Source organism: Saccharomycopsis crataegensis (assembly GCF_037102585.1).
Source record: "Saccharomycopsis crataegensis DNA, jcf7180000000087, whole genome shotgun sequence".
NCBI lineage: Eukaryota > Fungi > Ascomycota > Saccharomycetes > Ascoideales > Saccharomycopsidaceae > Saccharomycopsis > Saccharomycopsis crataegensis.
In genome coordinates this window covers 236,601-259,308 of record NW_027043831.1, presented here as the reverse complement: position 1 = coordinate 259,308, position 22,708 = coordinate 236,601, and the positions used below count along the sequence as shown (strand labels likewise).

At 36.0% G+C, this 22,708-nt stretch overlaps 9 protein-coding genes across 9 annotated transcripts; 5 read left to right on the top strand and 4 right to left on the bottom strand. All coding sequences in view use genetic code 12, as the record gives it.

Annotated features, from left to right (window-relative positions):
• Positions 1-2,835: 2,835 nt before the first annotated feature.
• Positions 2,836-4,185, bottom strand: DASC09_053090 (uncharacterized protein; the record flags this gene model as incomplete). Its single annotated transcript, XM_064998908.1, has 1 exon — positions 2,836-4,185. One exon carries the CDS (start codon positions 4,183-4,185, stop codon positions 2,836-2,838), a length of 1,350 nt encoding a protein of 449 aa, XP_064854980.1.
• Positions 4,186-4,663: 478 nt separating this feature from the next.
• Positions 4,664-5,209, top strand: EGD2 (Egd2p; the record flags this gene model as incomplete). The annotated part of the gene is made up of 1 exon (XM_064998907.1): positions 4,664-5,209. The coding sequence occupies one exon, from the start codon at positions 4,664-4,666 to the stop codon at positions 5,207-5,209; it is 546 nt and encodes a 181-aa protein (XP_064854979.1).
• Positions 5,210-5,636: 427 nt separating this feature from the next.
• LEO1 (Paf1-complex subunit LEO1) lies at positions 5,637-6,854 on the top strand (the record flags this gene model as incomplete). Its single annotated transcript, XM_064998906.1, has 1 exon — positions 5,637-6,854. The coding sequence occupies one exon, from the start codon at positions 5,637-5,639 to the stop codon at positions 6,852-6,854; it is 1,218 nt and encodes a 405-aa protein (XP_064854978.1).
• A 358-nt stretch (positions 6,855-7,212) lies between these two features.
• Positions 7,213-8,388, top strand: GMH1 (Gmh1p; the record flags this gene model as incomplete). The annotated part of the gene is made up of 1 exon (XM_064998905.1): positions 7,213-8,388. The coding sequence occupies one exon, from the start codon at positions 7,213-7,215 to the stop codon at positions 8,386-8,388; it is 1,176 nt and encodes a 391-aa protein (XP_064854977.1).
• Positions 8,389-8,489: 101 nt separating this feature from the next.
• Positions 8,490-13,241, bottom strand: VPS15 (ubiquitin-binding serine/threonine protein kinase VPS15; the record flags this gene model as incomplete). Its single annotated transcript, XM_064998904.1, has 1 exon — positions 8,490-13,241. The coding sequence occupies one exon, from the start codon at positions 13,239-13,241 to the stop codon at positions 8,490-8,492; it is 4,752 nt and encodes a 1,583-aa protein (XP_064854976.1).
• Positions 13,242-13,653: 412 nt separating this feature from the next.
• On the bottom strand, positions 13,654-14,289 carry YAR1 (Yar1p; the record flags this gene model as incomplete). The annotated part of the gene is made up of 1 exon (XM_064998903.1): positions 13,654-14,289. The coding sequence occupies one exon, from the start codon at positions 14,287-14,289 to the stop codon at positions 13,654-13,656; it is 636 nt and encodes a 211-aa protein (XP_064854975.1).
• Positions 14,290-14,817: 528 nt separating this feature from the next.
• DASC09_053030 (uncharacterized protein) lies at positions 14,818-17,604 on the top strand (the record flags this gene model as incomplete). Its single annotated transcript, XM_064998902.1, has 2 exons — positions 14,818-14,860; positions 14,948-17,604. 2 exons carry the CDS (start codon positions 14,818-14,820, stop codon positions 17,602-17,604), a joined length of 2,700 nt encoding a protein of 899 aa, XP_064854974.1.
• Positions 17,605-18,109: 505 nt separating this feature from the next.
• On the top strand, positions 18,110-20,425 carry DASC09_053020 (leucine-rich repeat domain-containing protein; the record flags this gene model as incomplete). Its single annotated transcript, XM_064998901.1, has 1 exon — positions 18,110-20,425. The coding sequence occupies one exon, from the start codon at positions 18,110-18,112 to the stop codon at positions 20,423-20,425; it is 2,316 nt and encodes a 771-aa protein (XP_064854973.1).
• Positions 20,426-20,723: 298 nt separating this feature from the next.
• Positions 20,724-22,621, bottom strand: DASC09_053010 (MFS transporter; the record flags this gene model as incomplete). Its single annotated transcript, XM_064998900.1, has 2 exons — positions 20,724-21,114; positions 21,198-22,621. The coding sequence occupies 2 exons, from the start codon at positions 22,619-22,621 to the stop codon at positions 20,724-20,726; spliced, it is 1,815 nt and encodes a 604-aa protein (XP_064854972.1).
• Positions 22,622-22,708: the final 87 nt, after the last annotated feature.

The window sequence follows — 22,708 nt, the reverse complement described above, 5'->3', positions numbered from 1 at the left end:
GGAATATCGCTAGCCCGTAAAATCTACTGGTCCATTATTTCGAACGTTGTGTAATATTTTTTTTTTCCTATAATAGTGATTTCGAGTCTGTATCCATCAGTTATTTACCTCCTCAAATATGGGTTTGTCGACTCATCCCTTTAATGGTGGGAACCATGGCGTAGGAACTTTTCTCTTGCAGTGGTGCAAGTTTCTTCATCTCAAATTGGTGACCCAAAATTGCCCGCGTTTCTCCCCATCGTGAAACTTGCATAAGTTCCTACACTATGGATCCATGGATACATTTCACATACACATATATATATCAGCAGATCTTCCTTTTTCTTGAACAAAAATATATACATTCTATACTCCATTCATTAAAACCATCATTAATCACTTCTATCTTTTATACCAACAATTCTCTTTACAAAATGCAATTCCAAATCGTTTCCATCGTTGCCATTGCTGGTTTAATCGCTTCTACCTTGGCTGCCCCAATCCCAATGGATATCTACCAAAAGATGCAACAAGAAAGAGGGCTTGAATACAATCTCTAATAATATTTGCTCCTTCTATGTGCTGCTTCCAATGAAGTAATATAAAATTTCAGCCTGCCTTTCTCATAATTATAATATTCCTTTAATTCTCTGCTGACAACGGCCGGATTTTCCCTCGCCGCCTCTCCCAGTGATGCTTTTTCAATTCTTCGCTTTTTAGACTTATTCATTTTTTAACGGTATTAAAAAAAAATCTTCTAACAGTTTCCCATTTATCATTATTATTATAGATTTTTAGAATATAGAGTTATTTTTCCTTGAATTATTTTACATATAATACTTTGTAACCATTATTCAGACTTTCAAATACATATGGCGCAATTGTTTCTATTTTTATGCTAAAGTTGAATTTATTTACTGCCAAAATGTTAGACTTGATCATACTCTAATCATTTCATTTTGTCTGTCAATGAGAAATTTATCCTTCCAAAAACAAAAAAGAATTACATTGAAAATCCAATGTACTGGTTGACAAACTTGAAGAATGAAAGATGAATAGGTTTATCTATTGTGGAATTCGTGAATTCTGATTTGAATCACAGGGTCTTAAAGGCTTATTTAGCAAAAAAAAAACAAACCAGCAGAAACTGAGACAGAAGGTCTCATCAATCAATGACTTGACCTCAGTTGAACACTCCATATACAGTGGCAGCAACACAAAATATTAAGACAATAAAAGAATCAGTACCTCCAATCGTACATATGTCTCTTGGGATGCTTTCCCATAAAACCAGATTCCTGTTCTTATTACAAATGAAACAGCCACAAATCCCTAACTTTGGACGGTTTTTCAACATTGCTTTCAAAGGAACTTCGAGATGTTGACCGTGGTAATTATCTGTGAGAGAGCTCTTCAAGGTTTTTTAATTTTGACAAGTGATCTAAACTTACTAAAATCATCAGGAACCTCGTACATATCGTTTTCGTCAAATAATAATACTACAAAATTAAATACGCATTCTAGGCCTTCCAAAAGCACCTAGGGTCTTGAGATTCTGTAGGTTTCGTAAATCTGGCATTTCGGTCAAATCACTGCAATTGTAGATCTGTAAATTCCTCAAACAATTCAAATTATTGAACGCGTTTCCAGCATCGAAAATATTATAGCAACTTTATAAAAATAAATGTTCTAATGCCAGCATCAACTCCAAAACAAAATTTAAACTTCCATAACTCTGGGGGCGGTTGAACTTTTGCAATCAAACGCCAAAGCTTGAGGTTCGCATTCTAATGTGAAAATGCCTCAATCCTGAGAATTCCTGGAAAAAGTTATAACAAAAATCTGTATCTATTCTGAGCGTGTGTATGGAACTATAGTTTCCAAATTGTCTTCAATAATTATTGAACAAAAAAGAGACGCATCTAACAGCTCTACAAAGTGAGGGTGAAAAAAATAGCCAATTTGCTTTTGAAGTTCTAATAACTCTTGTCAAGTTTCAGCATTACAGAATCCAAAGATCATGATAAGGATTTCTGTAGACAAAATTTCGATAGAAAACTCCGTAGTTATCGTGCCTTCACCATTGAGTTTTATTCTTTCACGACCCATCATTTTCCCTCCAATTCTTAAAAAAACATTATCTAATTTCCATGAAACGCTTTATATGTCATTTTTGTAGTGTTGCAACATACTTATCGCTCGTTACAAAAATCTGTGAAAAAAAGTCGGATGAATATTACAATTTGGTTTGGAGACCAGTTATAGGTACCATAGAATCAAGTCTTTTTTTCCATTTCTTTCTTATAATTGGTAATACTAGCATGGCCCCGGATAACAAATTCTTACGTCATGGCTTACATATCGAAAAATTTTTGCACAACCTTACCTACCTTATTTTGTAAATAAATTAATAATAGACCCTGTAGAAACTTGGCATCGAAAATAATTTTCTCCAGTGAGCTATTAACTCAAAGGAAGAGGAGAAGCTTCTATGGAAGCATCCATTTGTTGATCTAATGGATGTTAAAAAGCTTGTGTACATATCAACAATAGAAAGCAAACTCACACACGGACACACTGTGATATAACTAATTTCTCAGTTTCTTCCAATAGACGTCCAACTTATCATTATAAGCCTTGCTTTTTCAACGATTCACTGAATGGAATATGCCAATAAAAATAGTATAGATGCAATAGAGAAAAAAGACCAGAAATAACCAATATATACATAAAAAAAAGAAAAAAGCAAGAGAGATTCAGACGAAAATTCAAGGTCCACAACGATCAGTTAGACACCGGAATATAATCAAAATGCAGTGTGAGGCGGCTATTATTGATATCAAACTTTTTGTTGCTTTAAAATCCTTCTTCAGTTCTTCTCCGTTTGTAAGGATCTTGCTCATTCAACCTGTATCCCGTGCCAAATTGGCTATCATTATTAGCATTATAAACAGGTTGTGGAATAATGGCATAACTTCTCTTCTTCTTCGTTGGAATTTGATACTTTAGAACGAGGTCATAGTTATTATCTAAGGCATCTTGCGCTGCAAGTCTCTTGGCCAACTTAGAGTTACTTGCGGACCCGGATCCCAAAAATACGTTGTCAATTGACAAAACGCAATAGAAGTAATTAACACCGTATGGTCCTTGTTTTGGTGTTATTTCGTATCTGGGTCTATCCGCTGATGTTCCTATCATGGCATATAGTTCACCCATAATATTAGATCTAACAGCAGAGTTATCAGTGATAATAACAGGGGCTCCATTTAAATGGAGCTGCTGGGACTCAACGAGCGGAGGCATAGGAGCTCCGACCAAGCTTTGTGCTTCTGGAGTAGATCTTTGTTGGAAAGCTGGACGAGCAGCATATGTAACAGCCTGTGAGTCGTCCAACGATTCCATGTTTTCATTGGAATCTATGAATGTTTTGAGAGCAGGGATGCATAAGATTTTTAACCATTGAATGATGTTAGAATACTCCCCTTTGCTTTCAATTGACAATGCTCCAACGTAAGCCTTGAAAGTGTCTATCAATACCTGACTATCAAGATGAGTAATGGTGTCTTCGTCTGGTAGAAACATAGTCAAGTTACAAACTCTACACCATTTAGTTAGCTGACTGTTCTTGATAAGGTACTGTGTTAGCTTCGTTAGTCCGTCTTGCCCGTAGGAAGGAAACCACTCCCATAGTATAGAAGTAATCAACGAGGTTAACACAGACGTGCCCAAGAACACCAACCGCATGCTGGACAAACCCGATCTACTAACTCCATGAAGTTGATCCTTCAACTCTTTTGAATTAATGGTGGAAGGGAGCGGTGGCGGGAACTTGCTATGGTTTCTAGCAATAAATTCCTTGACATCGCCAGATTCTGAATCAGCATCTGAAACCTTGAAAGTTTTTGCTGAACTACGGTCACCAATGGCTTTTTTCAAATCAAAATCATCACATGAGAGTATGTTATCGATCGTGGACATCCTTCCTTGTTCGTACAAAGTCTTTATCAAAACCGCTATTTTGAACTCGCGAGAGGAAAACATACCCTTTCTCTTGTCACCTTCTGGCAAAGTAACTAAAATATTATCTAGTTCCTGGGATGTGATCCCACGTCTTAAAATCTCTTTCATGGAGGACTGTAGCTTGGAAGCACAGTGTGTAATAACACTAATAGCGGCATTGTTTATTGGCTCGTTTCTATTCAGCATAATGAACGGGGACACTTATAGACTCTATGAGGGAGGAAAGAAAGGCACTTGATGAGATTTGCTAAGCAATGTTAAGGGGGTTTAAATTTTCAAGAAAAAATAAGCGAAGAGTAAAAGGATCCTCAGTATTATAGAAGGGTAACGCACACAATATATCAGGAAGTATGGCAAACTAACAGTTTCAACAGAACTGAGAAGTGCAATAGTTGATGATATCTATAAAATTTAAATTATTTTGTTGTATGCTTCATTTGAGATCAGTATATAACACAAAATATTTCATTAAAGAGGTCGAGACGTGTAACAATATTAGAATATGTACATGTCATGTAACATAAAAAACACCGGGTGACCCCAATGACAATACCACTGTGTGTCGACAAATTTTTTTTTTTGAAAAATCGACTGTTGGTTTGTTTTACTAACTCACCATATCCGATTATTAATAAATCAACAACAACAAATAAATAAACCAACAATGTCTCTCGAAGAAATCCCAGCCGGTGCCGAAGTTTCCGTTTTCTCTAAGAACGAAAAGAAGGCTAGAAAGTTATTCACCAAATTGAACCTCAAGAAGGTTGAAGGTATCTCCAGAGTTACCTTCAAGAGAAAGGGCAACCAAGTTTTCGGCATCGACAGACCAGAAGTTTTCAAGTCTGCCTCTGGTACTTACATTGTCTTCGGTGAAGCTAAGTTGGAAAACTTGGCTGAAAGATATAAGCAAGCCGCTGAAGCTCAAGCTAAATTGAAGGAAAACTCTCCAGAAGCTCTCAAGAACGCTGCTGAATCTATCCAAGCTGCTGCTGCTGACAAGAGCCCAGCCTCCATTCAAGCTGACTTGCAAGCTGCTGCTGAAGCTCCAAAGATTGAAGCTGAAGAAGAAGAAGAAGTTGATGAAACTGGCGTTGACCCAGAAGACATCAAGATTGTCGTTGCTCAAACTAATGTTTCCAGAGCTAAGGCTGTTAAGGCTTTGAAGGAAAACAATAACGATATGGTCAATGCCATCATGTCTTTGTCTTAAATGGCTTAGGTTGATTATTTCCTTTTTTTTATATTGAATATTATCTATACTTGTGGAGATTTATTTATAAGAATTAACGTTGTAGTGAATTGAGCTATCATTTGTTATGAGTAAACATGGTGCTTCTTGAAGGAAATCATTAAGGATAAAATTGAAATCTCATTCTTCAATTGAATATTGACATAATCTGGTATTTATTAGACATTAGTTCTATTATTTGGGGCATGGACCATAAAAAACACTAAAACACCCACGATAAATACTGAGCACGGGTAAGCCTTTGGGTGTCGCGCAGGAATCTTGAATTTTCAAGAAAAACAAAGAAAAACGATTTCTTCGCAGAGTGAAAGGATGTGTGCACTACGCTCTCCCATATATAGTGAACTTTTATCTTTTACTGATAGTTTTTTGTTTCTGAAAAAGAGAGATGTCCTCACAGGAAGAAGAACAGACGAATTACCAATCGGAAACGGATCGTGAGGTCAAAGATAGGGGGGATAATGGAGAACAGAATGAGGGAAGTGATATGGATGACTTGTTTGGTGATGATAGCGACCAGGAAAGTGATGAAGGGCCAATTGTTCTGAAATCATCCAGTAAGCCAACTGCTTTCATAGATGAAGACGAAGACGCAGGCCAGATTGATGAAGATGAGGATGATGAGGAGGAGGAGGTTGAACAACGTGAAATTAACGCCATTGACCTTGACTTGCCTAAACACCCAGTCTCCAACAGATCTGAAAATGATGACATATATTTTGTCAGCTTGCCAGCATTTCTTAATGTCGATCCATTTCAATTTGACGGAACGAAATTCAAGAAGTCAATTTTGGAAAGCTCCCATCTCAGTCATGAAGACAGAACAATGGAAAAGTTATTTGCAGAGAATATGATTAGATGGAAATATGGGACTTCTGGGGATAAAGCTTTCAAACAATCAAATGCACACTTTGTGGAATGGTCTGATGGATCGTTATCTTTGAAATTAGGAAAAGAAATATTTGATATTGTGAGAAATCTGACATCCGACCATTTTTTGACTATTCGTCATAATGCTCTAGAAATTTTCCAAACAGACAGTATTTTCGGTAAAAATATGAAAATTATTCCATCATCTACTAGTTCTGAAATTCATAAAAGATTAACCAACTACATAAAGGCCAAGAATTCTAGATCAGATACAGTCAACCAAGCGCTACTTGACGTTGATCCTGAGGAAGTTTTGAGACAAAGAGAAAAGGCAGAAGAGGAGGCTATTAGAAACCAAAGAAGGTTGGAACAACGAAAACTAATGGAGGAAGAAAGAATGGAAAGATCAGGCAGAACTTCTAGTAGAAATACTACATCTAGCTATAATTATGACTATGATGATGATGAGGGAAGTCATGTAACAGGCGGTAGACTGAGATCTGGAGGATATTTTGACGAAGACGAAGACGACGACTTTGTGGCCGAAGATGATGAAGAAATAGCAAGCGATGATGAAGAAGATGAATTGGACAGATCAGAAAGATTAAATAAGTTAAAGGAAAGTGGAAAGAAGAAGTACGACGATGATGAAGATGATGAAGAGGATGATGAAGAAGCTGTTAGGGTTACGAAAAAGAGAAGAGTAATTGCAGATGACGAGGATGAGGATGATTGATATTGGGATATTTTTTTTCTTGAATTTTTTTCTATTTATTTCATATATATGAATTGTACTATATAATTTGAAAGTAAGCTTTCTTTGTGTACAGCATTTTAAATGCAGAGAATATCGATAGATAGACCTTGCTGACTGGTTATTAGTGTTATGAGCGCGCAAGGCTTTTCACATTTTTTTTTTTTGATTTGGTTTAGGTGTTTGGAACAGAACAATGCACTGCGGCATAATTTGAATAAGTACTCCTGCTAATAGAAATTTATTGATTCGTTTTGGTTTCAACGAGGAACATTTAAAAAAGAAAAACAAACACATCTTTAGAGAAAAAAGCTCTGAGACAACATCAATCATCAACACAATGGCTGCAAAGTCAGTATCAGGAAATAATGGCAGTCAAAATTTAAGCACTTTTAACAATGACCCATCAATTAAAAACAACAGGAATTCAGTAGATTCTCTTGTTTATTCAAACTTCTCACCAAGCAATATACCGCGTCATCAAGGTCCGGGATCCATTGCCTCATCGTCCTATTCCAATTTTCGAAAACAAAATTTTACGGGCGGCGCCAATAATGGTGGCATCTATGGCCAAAGCAAGCACCCTTATGGCGGGTCATTTTCCACCACCGGAAGTAATTCAGGGGGATTCGGATCATATAGTAGGAATATTCTTGCGGAATCTGCCAAACGCACCACTAGATTCTTCAAGTTTAAAGTTCCCGTGTTTTTCAAACGTGTATTGAAGCCACCAACGTTGGATTTTGACAAATCAATCTGGGAAATCTTCTATTTGATTTTTTCGCCAAAGAAGGTCTACAAAAGTTTGTATTACCACAAATATACCAAAAACTATTACCATCGTGATGATCCATCATTCATTATTCTTATAAGTTTTTTTCTTGTTATTAGTGCCATTGCTTGGGGGATCACGTACAACATGAAATTTCTCGGTATATTGAAGCTTATATTATACATGGTGGTGGTTGATTTTTACGTAGTGGGGATAATCGTTGCTACTATAAATTGGTTCTTGGTCAATAAATTTTTGAGGAAAAATAACTACATGAGTGAATTGTACGGTAGTGGCGGCTCTTCCTTCAATATAAACAACAACAATAAGGTGCTAGGGTTTTTACAATACTTAATGTTTAAGGCTGGGAACTTTTTCAACCTGAATAAACCAGACTCATCTGCTTCATTATCATCTGAGGAAACTTTGGAATGGGCTTACTGTTTTGATATTCATGCTAACTCTTTCTTAATTATTTGGATCAACCTATATTTGGTACAGTTCATTTTACTACCAGTTTTGGTACTCAATAACTTCTTGAGCAGATTTTTGGGTAACACATTATACTTGATAACTTTGTCGTATTATTCGATCAACAGTTTTTACGGATACAATATTTTGCCGTTCCTACTTAAAACTGAATTCATTTTAATTCCAATACCAATATTTATGATTTGCTGGTTGGTCATGACTTTGGGAGGTTTTAATATGACAAATTACATGGTCGATAGCTATTTCAATTAAATAATAAAGAATACTTTTAAATAGTTAGTTTATATCAATGATAAACAATAAAAGGCAATTATTTTGAAATTAGTTGCATCTGTAAAACCTTGAGCAAACAATCACTTATACACATTGATGACACCATTCCTATCTCCAGAAACTACCATAAAGAAAGGTTTATGCAATAAAGTCATATCTGTGACAACAGCATGATGATTTCTTATTGATTCTTTTTGGGCTGAAGAAATTAATGTCGGCCGGACCTTTTTTTTCCTTGAGTCCTGCGAATTTTTAGGACCATTGACCACTTTTGAATTATTAGAATGGAAAATATCCCAGAACATAATATTATGTTTGTAAGTATTACTGCTGAACAAATACAACTGCTTTTTATGGGAGCTGGTAGGAATTTTTAATTCAGTAAACGCAGACATATGGTTCTCAATTTGCTTCTTATCATTATCTCTGCCCATAATATCGTCAAGTTTTTCTGGACCAATTACCTGATCAATCTCATCAAAAGAAAAGTCACCAGCTCTAGAAGAAAACATATCGTTGTCACTTTGAGTATCGTCGTCATTGGCCCCGGCATAAACCTCGCCGTAATCTTGATCTTGATCTTCAGGACATTCTACCAAGGTAGAAGCAGTCTTTTTGGATGATTCATTATGTCTATTTCCCGACGCTGCATTGTAAATCTCCTGAATATTGCCTTTAGACATATCATAAATTGACAATCCATTGTTGTCACTTAGTAATGTGAAAAATGAGTGCTTGGAAGTATTGAAGGCGCTGCTTAATTTTTTAATCGATTTCCCGCCATTAAATCTCCAACTCTTTAGTTTCAACTTAAATCGGAGATCCCATAAAGTCAAATATCCTTTATTAGTACCAACGAGGATCCAAGTTGACAATTTGTTGATGCAGAAAGTGGTAGCTGAACCATATCTTAGAGGATTTTTCAAAGTGAATTCAATATTCATTGTTCTGATATCTATTCCTATAATTTCTGAAAGGCTAGTGATAACTATTAATAGAGGGACATTATCAACATTAGCAAAACCCATAGATGTGGCAAATTCTCCTTGTTTGAAAAAGCTATACGATCTGATTTGCACTAAATTCTTGATTTTATAATGCTCTCTACTGGAATTTCTGTTTGAGCGCGACCCTAAAGAGAAGGACACTCTAAAAATCCTAATTGATGATTTCGTTGACACCGCAAAACAATCTCTATTCTCAATAAAGCAGATGTTTTTCACCGGTGACTTCAAGTTAATTGACAAAAGCGATTGGCTTGTAACATTTCTTTCCAATCTCATAGAGTCCCAAATCTTCAAATAGCCGTCTTCACTACCGGATAAAAAGTAGGAGAAGTCAGGCGACGCGCTTAGGCAATTGATTGCACCTTTATGCTCTAGCAAATGTGCCACTAATATACCTTTTGGAGGCCAACTTTGACTATTATTGATATCAATATTGTGAGAATTTTCTCCTACTGGTAAATTTATCGAAGGTCCAAACTCATAATAATGATCAAGAGTAATGGAAAAGTCGTAGTGTTCCAAAAATCTTAAGATATTTTCATTATTTCCTGTATAAGTATGGGTCATCGATGGAACAATAGCAGTATTGAGTTTTGAAGATTTTGTAATAGACCCAACATCTAAGGAGCTTGCGGATAAATTTTGATGAATACTGTCAAGCTCACCATAAATATTTTCCTGATTCGTTAAGAGGGACGGCGTCGCCTTCCGCATTGCTACCAATAATGCGCCGGTTCCCTCAGAAACTGGAGGAACCAAGTTTGTATTCCAAGCACTTGTCGCTTGTGATACTCCACTAAAAATACTTTCCGAATCAAAAGGCCTGTCATTAATTTGAGGGCTCAAATGAATAATATTATCTTTGCGTTTACTGGTAGCCACGACTTCAATTGCATTTTGGTGATGAATATCAAAACCAGGCAAGGGTCTAAAATGTGAATCTTCTGGTGATTTGAAAACAATATCTAAAAATACGCTTCTAGGAAAGACTTTTAATTGCTGAATATTAGTAATGACATTGGCAGGTTTAGTCTTGATGTTTTGGGACCTGGCTGATTTAGAAATATGATCTCTTAAAGCGTAAATTTTCCATAAATCATTTTCCTGCAAGCCTGAAGCTTTCAATCTCTTCACCCACAATTTATCCTCATTAGTCAATTGGATGGAAGTTCCATTGACAGATGTCGAAATTCGACCAGAATCACTAGCAGATCCATTATTCAAAGATTTTTGTCGATCTCTTATTGCAACTTTGGAGATGATTCCGGTGATTGATCTAGTAATTGATAAATCATTATTATTAGATTCAGCAGACAATTTTTTAGTCTTTGCAGTGTCTTTACCACCCCAAAATGCTGTATTTGTTGCCCTCAAGTACCAGCTAAAGGCAAGATTATAAATGGGTCTAGAAATTGGCTTTTTTGTGCATGGGTATAATGTATCCCAATTGAACTCTGTAACATCATATTCGAAATAAGGTCGAATGATAGGGTACAATGTACAAAATACATCTGCCAAAGATAGCTTTTCCGTCACTGAAATAATGAAAATTAGTGAGCTTTGCCTAATCCATTCATTTGGATGTAGAATCAACTTGGATATAATTTTGGTGAGGTCCCAAATGATTTTTTTGCTAATAAGATCCAAGTTTACCAATTGAGTTAAATTATTTAATACCTGAATGATGATGAACTCTTCAGAATCTGATAATGATTGTATCAACAAAGGAAGGATATACTGTTCCAAACTAACCATACCAACAGATACCGAAATACCGATGATAGATTCCACAAAGGCTAGTCTCAAATAAGAGCTTTTATCATTCAAGTAAGTGATCAAATGGCTCAATACAATATCATTCGTTTTCTCCTTACTGATCACTGAGCACAAAACATGAATATCAGATAGAAAAGAAATCTTGGTGTTTTCGTCTCCAGTTAATACCACTAATGTGAATAATTCAATCCATTCCATTAGCGAGGTCCTGGAAACCGCAGGGGAATCTCCAGGAGACTCATCTTCAGGGTTAATACTCTCCAAGTCCAATGTGTCAACCATACTTTCATTGAGGTTAAGGAAATCAGTGGTTGATTTAAGAACCTGTCCCATATCATAAAATCGGACAGCATTTAACGCAATATTGGGTAGTATAACAGCAAAAAACATTTTTTCATAGCTAGAACAGTAATCTCTGGTGAGGTAACTTTTGAGCTTTGGAAAGATATAGTCTGGGAATATTAGAGCATTGATAGGGGTAATTACATCAACCATTGAAAATATTTGTGCTAACGCCTTCAAAGAAATCATTCTAACTTCTATGGAGTCATCACTCAAAAGTGACATCAAAAAAGGGATGACACGGTCCAATTTTTCTTCATCACGGATTTTTTCACTCAATGCCACCAACAATTCTACCCCCTTGATTCTGGACGAAGCGACATGGGTATTTCGAAGGGAGGAGACCACTATGTTTAAGAGAATTAAAGCCACACTATTGTTAGAATCAACAGAGCTATTCTGGGCGGCAACATATCTAGATGATTTCATGATATAGCCTTTAGGTATTCCTTTTAAGTTGAAAGATAGGGGGAATAATGGTACTTCATTGAGCTTTCGCTTGTTTCCATGAAATTTCGCAGAATAAGTTTCATCATAATATTTATACTGAAGCTTTAAAGCGTGGCATATCTTATCAAACTCCGAATACATTTTTATGATCCGATGGTCACATTCTTTAAGTTTGTCATCATAATAGTCGTCCCCTATTCTAACACCGACTTTCCGTCCACTAGATTCCTTATATGTACCTTCAATATTATTGATATAAATCAAGTCTTTGATATAGTCACCCAAGAATGAGTAGAAGGAGCTTGGAAACAAGATTTCTTTGAACTCTTGTAAATACTCTGCTGCCGACTTTCTATTGCTTGGGTCCAAGCTGATCATACTTTGAACCATTTTTTTCAAGTTTTCATTATTTATATTATCCAAGTTAGGATAATATGCGCCATTTCTATATTTAAATAATTGAGATAACGTGAAAATGGAACCTCCTTCAAGATACAATTCTGCAATCACACATCCCAAACTGAAGATATCCATTTTTTCCAATACAAAACGATCACTCTCGGATAAATTTCCAAAATCAATCTTAGTAGGTACTTGATCTTTTGATAAAAATCTTTCGGGAGATAAATAACAATTTCTTCTCTGGGAAGTATCGAAATAAAACACAAATTCTCCCGGGTTGTCCTCCGGCAAATAAACCGGTTTATAGCATGCAAAGTCAGTTAGAAAGACAGAATTCCAACTTGTTACCAATATGTTTTCAGTTTTTATGTCACCGTGATAAACCCCATTCTCATGGCATTCAGTAAGTATATTCAATAATTGATATGTTATCCATAGTTTCTCAATGTTTTCTAAAAATGGTCTAGTATTTAGTCTGTCATAAAGATTGTTGTTTAAATACTGTCTGATCAAGTACGCTGCTCTGCTGGTTTCAATAATTTTGCTAAAAGGAACTACTCCAGAGATTTTCGATAAAATAGATCGCTGTTTGTCTAGAATTTTTATCCAGTATTGCAAATCTAAAACGCCAGCTTCATCGGCATTAGTGTTATTAATGGTGTCAGGTTTAATAAACAACTTTATTAAAAGTAATTCCCCATTATTTTTAGAGTCAGAACATTGTATTGATTTAAGGAATCGGTTATCTTGGATGGTTTTGCCGAAATTGACTTGGTCGAGAATATCCACGTAGGATGATAACGAAATCGCATTCGAAAGTAGCCTTGGAGCCAATATTGAAGTATTTCCGCCCATTTCAGGAGAGAAAAATCAATATTTTTCTATGTTAAGACTATTTTCTGGATGTCTGTATTATGACAGCCAAAAAAGTTTTAATGTTGGATTGATAAAAGCTTATCGGCGTTATATTGACATTTTCAGTTGATGGTTGTGCTCATCTCTTTGTTTTTAGGAACAGTCAAAACGCGTTACCCGTATGTTTCCATGACCTTGGGTCGATGCCCCAATGCAGCAGTGCAATAAATCCCAACCTATTTACAATAGAAAAGAGAAGTGTCTCTGAAGGGCACATTAACTAATTCATTACAGTTAACATTTATTAATTTATGTTTATGCTTTCTAGACATTGAATCAGAAATAAATAACTCTCAACCTTAACAGCACCAATCACCATGAGAAAAATGAAATTCAAGAAGGGTTAATTTTTTCATATCTTTAAATCTTCTGTCTTAGCTGCCAATTCCTCCTGCTGCTGTCTTTCTTTCAATAACTCTTCCTTGGCGGCGATAGCCTCCTTAGTAACACTCTCGATTTCACAACCGGCCTTGAAGGTTGGCTCATCCTTTGATTTGTGTTCGGCATCTTCGTCTTCATCGCCATCACTTTCTTCAGGATCAAATGAGAATTTCTGCAAAAAGTATTCTTCAACGTCTTCCTTATTGTTATTTTCAGCTTCAAAGATCGCATCGTGACCCACATCATTTTTCACGAATGGATCAGCTTCGTATTCATCACATAAAACTTTCACTATTTCCAAGTGTCCATTCAATGCTGCCCAATGTAAGGCAGTATTTCCAGAGGCATTTTTCAAATTGACAAAATTTTTTAATTCTTCTTTATCGATTTTAGAATCACATAATGAAAGCAAGAACTTAACTACTTCCAAGTATCCATTACCAGCAGACATATGGATCAAAGTGGAACCAGTAACATTGTCCTTGATGTTTAGAAGAAGCTTATGATCGATCTCTTGGAAAATTTGTTGGAGGGATTCTAATTCACCATATCTTGCTTCTTCAACGATATATTCAATTTCTTCGGCAGTTAGACTTTCTTGAACCATTTTTTTTTATTCCTTGTGTATTTGATATTAGTTATTGTACACCCTTTTATTGCTCGTTTTGCTCTTTTCTTTTTTATCCTGTATTATATAAATATATATAAATAGATTTATTGGCTTTAAGTTTTTATGAATTAGATAGTGAAGTTTTGTTAAAAAAAAAAAAAAAAAAAAAAAAATTTTTAGATGGATGAGGTGCAGCACCCTCAATAGATATTCAAAAGTCATCGATGTTGTTTTAACAGTTCCCAATTCTTTACAGAAACATTCTATGAAAGTATTACCACACCACGAAAGGAAAATTCAAGAAAATCATTCAATACACCAATAGCTCGAACCAAAATCTGTCAAACGACAACTCTTTGGAGATCCAAACGTTTCTCTCAAGAAGCATCATACACGTGATGATAGGCGAATGTTTATTTTTTCTTTTTGTATCCTAAACATTCAGGTGTATCATCTATAAATGATGATGCCAAAAACATCAACATAGCTTCACGGGTCGGCTCCACACACAGCTTTAGAATTGCCATGGTTGACTTGTCCAAACTTCAGCCTGGGGATATTGTATCCGGTGAGTTTATCTTTGATTTGGGAAAACCTGCATTTTTTTTTTTTTTTTAGATAAATAAAAGAATCATTTCTAACCTTTTGAATCCAGTTTCTAGCAGGGGACTGCCACCATGGCCAGCACACATTGCCAATGAAAAACTTCTAAGCCTCCCAAATTCAATCCAATTGAACTCTCATTCTGGTATACTGATATTGAGTAAAATTCCAAAGTTATCTTTACAATACAAGATGAATAAAAAACAAGAGGAAGATCAGGTTCCAGTGGTGTTATTTGGCGAAGACTCGCTATCGTATGTAGGAATATCGCAAATTCTGTCACTATCACCGGAAGTTTGTGCTAGATTTCTTGCAAAACACCAGTCATCGAAAACCTTTGATCAAAATATAGATAGTTCACTTCAAAAGTTGTCGAAAATTTTGAGGGATAATTCTTCGAATCCTCCAGAAATCAAGGTCCCTAAAAATCATTGTTTTGATCTTTCCTCGAACAATTGTAATAAGAATCAAGATACCGAAACCGTTTATGAAGAATTCTCTAATGTGGAAATAGGGGAAAGCTATCTGGAAGATATTATCCTTGAAAAGATTGAAGAAGGCTCGAATGACGAAATAATATCGTCACTACTATCTACAACGGTTTCCAAGACCCCGGTTTCAGGTGAGAAGAAAAATAGTAGAGATATATCCATGGGCAATGAAGACAAATCAAACGAGTATTCTGATATACCCAAGATTCTTGATGACTGCCCAGTGGTTAAGGTTGAAGAAACTTCAGATAAAGAACTTGACATTTTGTTGACCAGTCCCTCAAATAAGACCAGAACCAGAATGGTGTTTCAAATAAGGAAAAGTTCAGAGAAGGAAAAGACAATAACGTTGCAGCAAATACAGGATAAGCAGCCAGTGAAAATGAATCATTCAATTGAGGGTCAGACTTATGATATAACTGGATCACAGACTCTGGTAGAGAATGATCCCGAAATGACCGTCGATATTGATCCTGAAACAAAACAGAGCGAGAAACTGAAAAGCACAAATACCCAATTGAATGAAGCGAATCTTAGCGGGCCTAAGGAGCGGGAATTTGATGACGCCAATACCTCAGAAAAGGTTGCAGGATCTACTGATTTTGATATTGATGAAGCATTTTATTTCTATTATGATAATTCTAATGAACACGAACGCAAATATATTTTAGGACCAGAAGATGTTGATGCTGATATAAATAGGGTTTTGGATGAGGTCTCTCGGAGTGTTAAGGCAGAAGATGACGTAATTCCCGAGGACACAGTTCAATTGCTTGAAGAGCTATATAATATGAGATTGGAAGTCACTGTGCTGGTGATTGACCAGTATAAGGATCATTTCACCGGCAAATCGAGCAAATTTGAACAAACCGTTCGAAAACGTTATACTAAACAATTCCTCGCAGGTCTTGATGAGAAGAATTTTTTTCAGAAATTGAAACAGCAGCTACGAGAGTATAGACACAGTATAAATCAGAAGAAACGTGCCAAGATCAGAGGGAAAACAGCACTGCATAGAGCATTTGGATCAAAAGCAACATTACGTGATATGGCAAGTTTGTTACAACTAGATGTAATCATTGTGGGAGAAATCGAACAGGTCGTGAAGCAAGTTGCCAGCAAGTTGAACATTTTGCTATATGGTAAAGTGGTGAGTATTCCACAAACAAAACAGGATCCAACTACTTTGCGTACCACCACATGGATACGGAAACATCCATTAATTAAGAATAGATTGATTGGGACATTGAAACGGATTTTTTGGGGGACATTTCAGTTCGATGGTGAATTGATAGAGGCAATTGTTAGACGGGTAGCGAGAATTACCGGCCACTACTTTAATTACTTTTATGCTAGATTATATGAGGATGAAACGGGAATTCCTCCCCAACATGTCGATGCGGAGTTTTTTTGGAATGCAGTGAATCCAATGGACCAATATAATGAAGGTCACTGTAATATAATTGCAGGAAACCTTGAGAGAAGAAGGAATGCTCCGAGGATATCATTGGATAATCTCTTAGAAATACCACTGGGATCTACTAAGAGACCAAATACAAAAAAACAGGTAACAAAGAAAATGAAAGTTAAGCTGTTAAAGTTGGTTAATAACAAGAACAAAGAAGGAGAAGAAGTCAACAGAAACTCTTTTAAGTCAATACCAAAAAAACTTACATTGAAACTTAAACAAGATCCGCCTCGCCGAAAAATTGGGAGACCGCCAAAAAAGAAGAACTTGGAAACCAATTTTTCGCAAAAAAAGGTTGCAAAATCAAATGCATTGTCTATTAAGAGTTCGAGACCAAAAGCTATCCCGACCTCTAAAGACAGGATGACTGAAAAGCCCCCCAAAACCAATGTGGAAGTTTCTGGCAACAAGGTGGTTCTCAAAATGAAACCGAAGACATTGCGAAAGATACAGAAATCTAATTCAAAAATATCCTCAAAACCTACAAAATCTGATCCGACATTTTTTTCTGGAAAAAAACAGAATCAGAAACCAAGAAGAAGATTGGGTCAAAAACCACAACAGAACTCTCCGGAAGTAACCCAAAAAAATCTGAAACGCATCGAGAGACAATTGAAAGTGGGAGCTAGAGGAATTATCATACCTTTGGGACATAAACGCAAGGATATTGGTCGTGATTGCATTACAGGATCCAAAAGACGGAAACTTGATAAATTGAAGACTAGTGTCGAGAATATTAGAAATCAATAGGGTATGGTTTGACCATACATAATTTATGAGAAACGAAATTGACAGACATATTATTGTTAGTATTTATAATTATAATTGTATTTATATTTGTATTTGTATTTGTATTGATATATATATATATATATATATATATATTAGTGCTTTTCCTTGTATTTGTATCTTTTGTTTTCACTTATTTTTACTTATGGGTGTAACAAATAGAAATCCTAGGAGGGGGAAATGGAATTTCGATCTGCACATGAGAAATCAGGTGGAAAAAAATCTGTCAAAACTTTCATCTGTTTTATGAACAAATACTCATTTTAGGAGGGAAAAAACAAATTGGTGGTAGATATATTACTTATATATATCGATCCTTCCGCGAATACTGTTGCAATAATCAACCCTCATGGCTGATTACGATGTTTCCTGTTCCAGGAAATTGACATCTGTAAAAAAAAAAAAAAAAAAAAAAAAAAAAATCTGTCACAGAGCTTCTTTAGCTAACTCCATAGTCACCCCAAACATGAGTTACAGTCACCAAACAACGTCCAATGTATTGGGAGAATCTGATATTAAACACCTCAATTTGCTTCCATATGAGGTCCTCTCAAAGATTTTCAAGCTTTGTGATATAAAAAGTAAGACCTCATTGTTGCAGATCTATAATCAGACCAATAACGGATTTTGGAAAGAACTAATTGGCAGCACCATTTTTTCTTCAATATCTATAAATTATACATATTATAAACAGAAAGAATGTCCTATCGATTTGAGGAATCAGCTAGTCTTTGGAATTGAGGATTTGGTGGAACTAAAAGAGGTGGCGAAGTTTGTCGAGTCAGTTGATTTTGATATTGAAAACATTGGGTTTTGTGAGTTTGAGGATGAAGATTTTAAAAAAAGATCAATAGAGCTTGAAAATGCCGTAAAGAAGATCAATATTATTGTTAATGATATGTCAAAGTTGAAACGAGCAAAAATTCCGGGTTATCCGGACATCAAGATCAATAACCCATTAAGAGAGTTACGCATTGTGTACAATTCAACAAGTTTTAAAACGTTTTTTTTGGAAGGATTCAACTGCACAAGGTTGCAGAAATTAGCAATTCATTTATATTTTAATGATAAATTTGACGAAATTCCCTTTGCTGATACATTTCCCAGTTTGGAAGACTTTCAAATGGAATGTGATGACAAAAGAAAACCTTTAGATCTCAAATTTCTAAAGGCTCCTAAATTGAAGCGAATCAATGTTGCATCAAAGACCCCAGTCAAGCATTTTTCAAGTGAACGGTATCCGGAATTAGAGTTCTTTAACTGTATATCAGAAGGAGTTGACTTGAAACACTGTGCAGGGTTCAAAAAATTGAAAGATGCTTCGTTTTGGGTACCGAAAATGGATGATCTTTCAGTGATTGGACACTGGAAAAATTTGAGATCTTTAAGCATTAAGCTAAAAGAATTGCCGTCAAATATTCCATCTTGGAATTTGAAAAATTTGAAGCGTCTAACTCTCTATATTTCTGGCCTTCGCACAACTGAGAATTTGGAAAACTTGACAAACTTGGAGTCCTTGAAATTAATTAGCAATGTCCTCTCTAATCTCAACGGATTGGATAATATGGTTAATTTGAAAATATTGGAAGCATCGTTCAGTGATATTACAAAAATCGATTGTGATTTCAGCAAGTTGGTAAATTTGCAAGATCTCAATTTGCGAATCAATCAAATATCTTCGTTCGAAAATATCAGCTCATTTCCCAAGTTGCGATTTTTGGACCTTAGTAAAAACAATTTACAGAGTATTGATCAAGCTTTGAACTATCCTTCATTGGAAAATCTTAATCTAAGCTTTAACTCACTCCAAAAACTTGAGAATTTTGAAGCCTTGACAAGTTTGAAGAAATTTGATGCCATGAATAATCAAATAGCTGAAATCAATAGTACGTTTACAAATTTCAATCAATTGGAGAAGCTAGATTTAAGCTGGAACTCCATAAAATCAATGAAGGCATTTCAATCAGTTTCAAACTTGAAAATATTGAATCTTGCGAGAAATAAAATATCCAGAGTTGATGTGGATGAATTAGATTTGCCTAGATTGGAGAGGCTAGACTTGAGTGGTAATGAATTGACTATGATTGGTAATTTGAAACTACCTGCTTTGAGGGAATTGAATCTTGCCTGTAACAGAATTACAAAGATTGAAACAAATTTGAAACTACCTGCTTTGAGGGAATTGACTCTTGCCTATAACAGAATTACAAAGATTGAAACAAATTTGAGCGAATTGTTAAACTTGGAAAAGCTACACTTGTGCAACAATAAGATCAAATCGTTTAAAAATATCAACGCCATTCCAAATCTCCTCATTTTGAACCTATTCAATAATGAATTGGAATCTATTGATCTTCCATTGGATTTTCCTCGTCTTTTGAACTTCCACCTTGGAAGGAACTCGCTTACTTCCTGGAATATAGAATCCCAAAATTTGCCATCATTGGAAAACTTAGACTTATCTGAAAACAAGTTTGTTCTGTTGGAACAGATTGCTGAAGCCTGCACAATTCCGGGATTAAAAAACTTGGATATCGGGAAAAATAATATCCCAGGACTCACCAAGCTTTCTCAGATGCTGTATGTTGAGGATTCAGATGAGGCTAAACAATGTTCCAATAATAATATCGTGTCGTTTTTTGAAATGATGTTGAAAGTTAATCCCAAGTTGTTTATTAGACATGATAAAGGCATCAACAATAATTTTTACCCTCAGGAAAAAAACCCTCGGGAAAATTTTACTGGTGCTCATGATGGTACAAACTACCTACAATTTTTGTAAGCAATATATATATGTTTTAAATAAATCAAAAAAAAAAAGGAAAATAATAATTCATTAAACAATAGCAATACTCTTATTTCTCTGTTTTTCTAAAAAATAAAACGACTGTTTCTAAATATATAATATATGTAACACAACAATTTGTGTAAAAAAAATGTAGAAACTAGCAATGGGAAAAATTAAACAGCCTGGTATCCTGGTTAGCTCAGTTTTAGGCAATGCCTTTAAAATAGAAAAAGAATTTCAAAGATTGGGCAAAAAATAAAAATAATAGAACAATATATATATATATATATATTTAGATAGATCCTACCGACGTGGTGGTCATAGTAGACTGGGTGAACTTTGTATCATGTGAATCTTGCGATGGCGGAGGAACCGCTGCATCATTAATGATATGTCCTTCTTTCTCAATTTCTTTGCTTTCATCTGCAGCGACATTTTCCATTTCTTCTTCATCTTCATCTTCACAGCCTTCCAAATTCGGTATTGATGGGGGTTGTAATCCCAACTTCTTATAGAATGCATCGTTAAAATCACTAAGTTTTTTGCTACCCCATTTTCTCAATTTTTCGCCACGGTAATAAGCATATATAGGATATGGTATCCCAAGAATCATCCCAATGAAAAAGAAGAAGGTATTCCCCCATCCAAACTTCAATTTGGCGTAGAATTTAGGTGCAAAAAGTCTAAGAATGGTTAGTAATTTTGACTTCAAAAAAAGGTTGGGGGAGAATAATAATAATCACAAAAAAGAAAAAAAAATACTCACGGGAAAGTAAACCCAAAAATCGATCTGAAAACCGTTGCTGCTGCCACTGCACTGGCACTAAATGCCGGATCCATATCGATCAAATAATTATTGATGATTTGGAAAACGTTGACGGTACCAAAGGCGAAGATCGCGGCAAAAATCGATGGGACAATCCAGTGGACGTGCTTATCGACACACCAACCAAACCCTAACATTCCGGCAGGGGCGATTATTCCCCCGAGCCAAAGCAATTTCAATTTATATTCTGGTTTGAGTTTGCCATTGTTGGCCTTGAGAGAGCGATTGACGAAAAAATCGATCGAGGGGGTCCATAAGGCGATACCGAGAAGGAAACCAATACCCATAGTAACAAACATGAGACCAGAGATACCCATGGAAAACCCGTAGAGGGAAGCCCACACGGTTGGGAAAATAACGATCATAAGGTAAAGGAACCCGTTGGTGAAGGCCAAGAAGGCCCCAAGCCCATACACCATTGGATGGTAAAAGAGAAGAAGGATTGGACGACTGATGTTGATTTGCAAGAACCGCCATGTGGAAAGATTCATGTTGTTTAATTCGTAAGCGGTATGGTATTTTTCGGCATTTTCCGGGTCTTTCTTCATCAATTGTTGTTTTTTACGGGCAAGAAGGATTGGTTCGAACGATTCTTTTAGGAAAGCATGGTTGAGGACAAGAATTGCGGCGTTCAAGATGGTCAAGATTTTGAGGACCCAACGCCAACCTTTATATTGGACCACGAACCCGGAAATGATTGGGGAAATCACTGGACCGAGGACGAGGGCGATGGCATAAAGACCGGTGGCTTTAGTTCTGGATTTATTATCGAATGCATCGCCCAAAGCCCCAGGGCCGACCGATAAAGTGGAAGACGAGAAGAATCCGGCAAAAAAACGACAGACAAGGAGTTGGCTAGTATTTTGAGACCAGGCGCACCCGATGTTGAAAAAGAACAAACCCCAAGTGCAAACCAAGAGGACGATTTTCCGGCCATAGATTTCAGATAACGGCGAGACTACCAATGGGACGAAGATCCAGGGAAGAATGAAGATACTGACACATAACGAGGCCAAAGTTTCATTTGTAGGGAAGCCGAATTCGACAGAGATTTCTTCCATGGCTGGGGAGATAGTGGTGGAGGCGAACGAGGTGATGAAGGCATCAAGGGAGGTCATGATGGTGATGGTGATTTTTGCGGCCATGGTCCAGTTTCTGGGGTTCTTAGGGTCCTGAGGAGAGTCCCAAGTGACCAAATAGGGGTTGTTGTTATTGTTGCTGTTTTCGTCGTTGTGTTTTACGGTGGTGACATTGTGTGATGATTGTTTCTCTAGGTCTATGGGTTCTGGGGAGGTGGGATGTATTCTGATTTGATCATCAGATTGATGGATAGCAAATATCGATTTGATTTTGCTTTCCAACATTGGTAATTGTTTTGTAGGTATTTATTTTATGATTGTATGTGTTTATGGTTGTATGGGTGATGATGATGGTGATGGTATGTATGTATG